Here is a 7,430-nt window from a genome sequence, read left to right as displayed (position 1 = left end):
TCACTCACTAGGAAATATTTATCTCTAGGCAATGACACAGCTAAATATTGCGCAGATGTTTCTACCATAAACGTGTTGTTTCTGTGGATTATAGGAACATTAAGAAGATTAAAAAGTTGAAATTCTTCAGCATCAGTTAGTGGCAATAGCATTTCGAAAACAATTGAATTATTTAAGAAACTGCCTTTCACAGTTGACATCTTGTACATGTCAATTACTGAACCTTCAGGCAATGATAAATAAGAAGGTAAATTGCTTCTTACGAGTTTCAGCTGCTCACTTAATTGATGAGGGGTTATAAAATGTGGATTTATGTTTCCATGATTTAAATCCAATAGAACATCTAATAGTAGATCTTGTATATGCTCGAAATTTGTGAGGACAAGAATTAAATAAGACGTCAAAGATCCAAGGTTTTGTAGTACTTCGTTAACCTTGTCCTTCTTGCTGAAGATTGCCATTGTACTTCGAAGGTGTTCATTTAGAGCCTTAAATTGTTCTTGAACTTGGATGTGGTTTCGTTTCAAAATATTAGAAGTAGCATCTGCAATCGAACTTTGTTTTTTCAAAAGTTCAATCAAATGATCTTCATTTTTATATGCATTGCTGATTTGGACTTGTATCTTATCAGCACTTTCTTGGTCTAGTATACCAAACAAACTATGTGCCAAAGTTCCCACGATGTCAAAGGGTGATCTTGCTATTCTGGCTCTTTCGTATTTTGGCGCATGGTAATTTTGAAGCAATTCGTTGTTGTGCTCTATAACTGCGATCCTGCTTTGCATTGTATCTATTGTTGGTATGTAGTACATTTGATGAGCTATTTCTTTTGTACACAGATCTCGCATTTTATTGACATATGTTTTGAGCTCATCAAACTCTTGCCAGTACGTTGTCAGATTGTAATACACAAATATTTTCCAATACGTGTTTACTGTTCGAATTCTGCCAACGTCTTCAAAGTATATGCCAACGCCATCATCAAGTTTGTCTATATTTATTTGTTCCTGTGTTTGTGAGTGACATAAAGATGTGGGTATCAGTAAAAGTACCAAAAACAAGACTGACAGTAATGACATTTTTTTTGGATTTCTTGATCTTAAACATCTTGTATGTTGATTTTTTTCTTGATAATCTGGTTCACTTGTTGGAGGAGGATAATCTGGCTCGTCTATCGGAAGAGGACAAAGATTGTGTATCGCTCGTTGGTACGTTCCAGTTTGCGTTTTAACGTTAGCCACGCGTACTTTATTGTCACTTCCTTTAAATGTCTCGATCCCTCGGCCAAGTTTCCAGCGCATAGGAGGAATATTATCTTCTTTAATGAGCACCAATGTGTCATTTTTAAGGTTGTTCGATTCTGTTTTCCATTTAACTCTTTGTTGCAGAAGATGTAAATATTCAGCAGACCACCTTTTCCAGAAATGCTGTTGTATGTGTTGCATTTGCCGAAATTTGTTTAGACTGCCTATTTTGCTGTCTGTGACATCTGGTTCTGCGATGGCCGTAAGAGGACCTCCGATTAAGAAGTGCCCTGGTGTAAGAGCTTCAAAATCGTTTGGATCAGATGACAACGGTGTTAGCGGTCGAGAGTTCAATATTGCTTCTATTTGTATGACCACAGTTAGCAACTGCTCATACGTCAATGAAACTTCGCCTAGATGACGAACGAGAAGCGTCTTTGCAGATTTTACAGCAGCTTCCCACAAGCTTCCAAAGTGAGGAGAACGAGGTGGTATATTTTTCCACTTTATTCCTTCTTCTAGGCAATAAGTCTGGATACTTGACTGTATTCTTCTTGAATTGAATACTTTTGTTAGTTCTGCTAACTCACTCTTAGCACCAACAAAATTTGTTGCGTTGTCATAAAATATTGTGTGACAAAGTCCTCGCCTTCCTATAAATCTTTTTAAGGCGAATATAAATGATTGAGACGATAAATCTCCAACTACTTCTATGTGTACAGCTTTAGTCGAAAAACAAACAAAAATAGCTAAATATGATTTGGTAGGACTCTTACCTCTGACGTTGTAGTGGGTTTTAATGGGCCCGCAGAAATCAATACCGCAGTGATAAAAAGGTCTCGATACATTCACCCTTTCTGGAGGCATATTTCCCATCATTTGGTTGATGAATCTTGGCTTCGCTCTAAAACAAATGATGCATCGACTAATAACTTGTCGAGCTGCATGTCCAACACCTAATATCCAATATTGTTGTCTAGAGATGGCTATTAACGCTCTATGTGAAGCGTGCATATGTTTACGATGTAAATCTGTCAAAATCAATTTAGTTATTACATTATTTTGTGGCATTAGAATTTTATGCTTAGCATCTGGAGAGATCTTCGCATAGGCCAATCTTCCACCGACTCGAATTAATTTAGTTTTTTCATCAAAATAGGGAGTAAGCGATGCTATAGATGAATTTCTATTTACAAGCCTTCTTCCTTCTAAGACATGATAATCTTCTTTAAATGAGGTTCTTTGAGTGTAAACCATAATCCACCGGGTTCCTTGCTTTAACTCATTAACCGTTAGTTGGCCTGTATTTCGTAATTCTTTTGGTCTTCTACAATTATAATAGAATCTAAAACAAAATGCAAATATTTTTCTTAATGTGAAAAATGAATTTCTGTAATTGATGTTTTCTATCAAGCTAAGCTCATTTTGAGTTGCTACTGACAAAACCGATTTCTTCTTGCGTCTTTCTGGAATAACCTCTGGAAAATCGTATTCATTGAAGGGACTTGTTTCCCCATTTCTTAGGAATTCTGGACCTTGAAACCATATTTGTGACTTGAATAGTACTTCTAATCTTGATCCTCTTGACACCAAATCTGCAGGATTGAGTTGGCCCTTGATAAATTGCCATTGATGAAACTCTGAGAGCGATTGTATTTTCGCAACCCTATTTGCAACAAACGTCTCCCAGGTGTAAGAAGGTGATTTAAGCCAAGCTAAAACGGTTGTTGAATCTGTATAATAGCATACCTTGTCAATTTTCTTCGGAAGAATTTGAATTAGTCTATCCACTAATTCCACCATAAGGACTGCTGCTTGTAGTTCTAGGCGGGCTATGCTTGAACACATAAGTTGGCAAAAGCTTTTGTTGTTTTCATCAACTGATCTTGCAAATAAACTGCTATCCGAAAAGGCATGAAATTCGATTGTTTTGGCGGAGGGAATAAGGACATATCGTGGAACATTTAACATGTTCAAGTGTGAAAACTGGGCAATATAGTTTATCCACTTTTGAGCCTTTTCAGTTTCAAACTTATTATCCCAAGTCATATTTAATTTCCACAACTCTTGTAAGAATATCTTACCAATTACGATTATTGGTCCGAGTAAACCAAGAGGGTCGAAAAGTCTTGCAAGATCTGCCAACACTGTTCGTTTTGTTATCTGTGTGTTTATTTTATTTACCTTTTCGTCATTAAAGCTGAATTTGAAAACATCTAGTGAAGGATCCCATATTAATCCTAAAGTTTTAATTATCTCAGATTGATGGAATGTTACTAGTTTCTCTTTATCGTCTTCAGGTATATCTTTTAAAATCATGGGATTGTTAGCACAAAACTTTTTTAATTGAAAGTTACCTGATTTGAGTAGACAAATAATCTAATTAAGTAACTCATGAGCGTCATCAATGTTGTCTGCACCTGCCAAACAATCATCCACGTAAACATTGTTTTTAACGGCTTGTGAAGCTCTATAAAATGTTTCTTGTTTGTCATCAGCTAGTTTCACAATACATCTGGTTGCTAAATAGGTAGCAGAGGCTGTGCCATAGGTGACGGTATTTAATTTATAAAGCTGCAGTGGCATATCGGTTCTTGGTCTCCAATAAATATGTTGGAAAGCTTGATCTTCCTCTCGTAATAAGACCTGACGATACATCTTTGTTATGTCCGCAGTAAATACATATCGGTGCATTCTGAATTTTAGAACAATTGAGAAAAGATCTGGTTGAACTGTTGACCATAAGTATATCATTGAGTGAGAGACCAGAAGTGGTTTTAGCAGATGCATCAAAAACTACTCGAAGTTTTGTTGTTGAACTTTCGGGTTTCATGACGCAATGATGAGGTATGACGTAGTGCCCCCTTGGAATAATACCATTTTTCAATGGTGTCATGTGACCTAATGCTTCATATTCTTGCATGAAGCTAATGTAGGATGTTTTGAGTTCTTCATCCTTGTTTAGCTTGTTTTCGAATGAAAAAAACCTTTTTCTTGCTGATGACATGGAGTCCCCTAAAGATATTATAGGATCCTGTTTAAATGGTAATGTCACAACAAATTTACCTTCGGAATTCATTGTGGTGTTCTTCTTGAAATGTTCTTCGCACTGATGTTCTTCCTCGGTTTCAGCATCAATAGGAGTGTCATGGCTTTCTGTTTCCCAGGATGAACGAACAAGTTTGTCCATTGATGTTAACGATGGCTTCGTTACAATATGGCAATTAAAGTTTGAATTAGAATTTGAGGCTGAAACGCCTCCTGCAACGACCCAACCTAACTTTGTATTCCGCAAAGTTGGAAGATCTGATGAAATCTTGACTTCTCCAGGTATAAATAGGTCGAAAAAAAGTTCAGATCCTAAGAGCATGTCAACTTGATTTGCCTTCCAGAAAGAAGGATCTGAAAGTTGGATGTGATTGGGAATTTTCCACAATGACACATCAACTTCTTGCCAAGCCTGGTAGTCACTTATGCGGGCCATGAGATTCGCTTCAATGGTCGCTTTATAGTCCGAGGTTTTGGACTCAAATGTTATTGAGGCCACAAACTCGGACCTGCACTCTTGTGCTCCTATTCCGCTGATAGCGGTATCCTTGCGATACTTTTTGGTACCTAACTGTTGAATGAACGATGTGGTCACAAAGTTCAACTGAGATCCGGAATCAAGAAGAGCTCTGCATGGGATACGTACACCATACGAAGATATCACATTGACCACTGCTGTTGCTAAGTATACGTGGCGTTTCTGGACACGAGTTTCTGCTGCTGCGTTATTTACTGCCTGGTTTACTGCCTGGTTTCCTGCCTGGTTTACTGCCTGGTTTCCTGTCTGGTTCACTGCCTGGTTTACTGCCTGGTTTACTTGGTGTGGAGTGTTGCTTGAAGATACATTATCACCCCACTGACCCTTGCTTATTTCTTGAGATTTTTGTATTTTATATTGATGAAGTAACGTGTTGTGGAGCATGTTGCATTTTTGGCATCTTCGAGCTATACATGATTGGGAATAATGGCCTTTCTTGAGACAATTTCTGCACAACATCAGTTTATGGACAGCTTTTCCTCGTTCTATACCTGAAAGAGACAAAAATTTATTGCAATTGTATATACCATGCTTACTTGAATTGCAGAAATGACAAATTAGTTCCTGATCGCTCTTGGGCGCAATGACCATGGTTGACTTTTTCCCAGTATCGCAGCTGGTGACTTCCAGGCTTTGATACTTCATCCTTCCTCCATCTTTTGGGTTAATGGCCTCTAGAGTCTGAAATCTGGCCTCAACGAACTTCAGAAACTCTTCAATGGATGGACTGTTTCTCGGATCCTTGATCGTAAACTCGAATTTTTCTCTGCTCTCTTTGTCCAGTTTTTGCAGCAGACAATGAACGACGATCGGATCCCAACTTTCGATATCGACATTAAGGTTGGAAATAACTTGCAAGCACTCCTTCGTGTTATCATGTAGTTTTCTTAAACTTGAACTTGTTGCTGTTGTAGCTGATTGAATCAATAGCTTGTTTAGTTGTGCAGTCAATAGTAATCTTTTATTGTTGAAGCGTTCAACAAGGACACCCCAAGCTACCTCGTAGTTGCTATCAGTTGGCTTGAAATTTCGGATTAATTCCTTGGCTTTTCCTGTAACATTTGCTCTTAGGAAATATAATTTTTGTGCTGGTGGGATAGGCTGATCATGAATCATTTGCTTGAACAAGTCATGAAATTGCAACCAGTTTAAGTATTCTCCATCAAATTTAGGGAGCTCAATTTTTGGCAGCTTCATCATTATATTTGAAGGTTTTGGGTCAGTTGCTGTTTCTTGGGATGGTGCGACGCTAGTTGCTAACATCAATAACGTCTCCTCAAGCTTTTCTTGTATATCAAAGTAGTCTTCTACTTCCTCTGCATCCAATTCCTGGTCCAATTTCCGATATAAACAAGTGATCTCATCCCAATTCTGTTCCAAACTTCTTATTTTAATTTGACGAAACTGTAGACCTTTATTCAACAAGGACTGCTCATCGACCTTGTCTAAAGATCTTTTCAATATATTTAATATTAAATTAAATCTTGTCTTGTTATTCATCTGGTTAATTGTATATTGGGGTTCTTGGTTTGAATTTGTTTGGAAATTCGGTTTTGAAATTGAATTGCGGATACTTGGTTTTGGAATTGCTCCTTTTCCTGTTGGATTATTCAACTCCACGGTCTGAGTTTCATTTAGTTTCTCCTTGGGATATTTTTCTTGGTCAGGCATCTTTCTTGCGCCATCTTCTATTTCTTCAATAGCTAAAAGACGACGACTTACATCACTCCTCATGAGATCCGCTGCCTGACGTACCAGTTGGAAATAGTCCTTCTGAAAATACTCGTGATCCATATGTTCCGAGAATTTGTCTCGGAAAATCGTATCATTTTTGTCAAACTCCTCCCACAAATCCTCTAACTGATCCCTTTTCTTGATGAGGTAGTCGAGGGTTTTCCTTGTGGGACCATCTTTATTGTAATTGCGCACAACTGTACAGATAGAATCACCTATCTGTTGTTGTGCAGCCGCGATGCTTTCAATACTTAGGTCATTATTCTTGGAAGCCATTTTTAGTATTTTTCTTTAACCACTTTTTACTTGCAATAACTATTTTATAAATCACTATTTTTTAAATCACTATACAGACCACTAAAAACTTTTCTTTAGTAGTGTCCTGTCACGGTCGCCAATGTTTAATTCTCAAAACAGAATACAAAAATCACTATGTTTAATTCTCAAAGGTTTACAGCAAACTGAATTTTATTTAAGACAAGAAAAATATGATAGGTTGAAAAAAGTGCAAATGAAAATTAATTATTAAATTAAAAGTGCAACTATGCAATAATATTCAAGCGTGGGAACAGGTAAAAACGAAAATATACAAAATCGGAAATAAGATCCGTGAAACACAAAGATTTTAGCTGTTCACACGCTTACATAAATTAATAACAAAAAAGATTATGGTGCACTTTAGAAAAAATGGAATTTAAAATGAAATATGAACATGATTAATAACAAAAAGATTATTGTTGCACTTTACAAAAAATTATTTTAAATGAAATATGAACTGTCAGATAAACCTCAGATAGAGATTATTCCTAGGAATAAATTTTTTTATATTTAATTCTTCTGATAGTCGTGGCTAAGGCAACTGACGA

General features: G+C 36.9%; 1 protein-coding gene across 1 annotated transcript; it reads right to left on the bottom strand.

Moving 5' to 3' along the window:
• Window positions 1–3,810: 3,810 nt before the first annotated feature.
• LOC129906675 (uncharacterized) lies at window positions 3,811–6,840 on the bottom strand. Its single transcript, XM_055982553.1, has one exon. The coding sequence runs from the start codon at window positions 6,838–6,840 to the stop codon at window positions 3,811–3,813; it is 3,030 nt and encodes a 1,009-aa protein (XP_055838528.1).
• Window positions 6,841–7,430: the final 590 nt, after the last annotated feature.

This window comes from Episyrphus balteatus, chromosome 1 (assembly GCF_945859705.1).
Source record: "Episyrphus balteatus chromosome 1, idEpiBalt1.1, whole genome shotgun sequence".
Classification (NCBI taxonomy): domain Eukaryota; kingdom Metazoa; phylum Arthropoda; class Insecta; order Diptera; family Syrphidae; genus Episyrphus; species Episyrphus balteatus.
The sequence above is the reverse complement of the archived record's forward strand: the minus strand, read 5'-3'. Positions and strand labels throughout refer to the sequence as shown.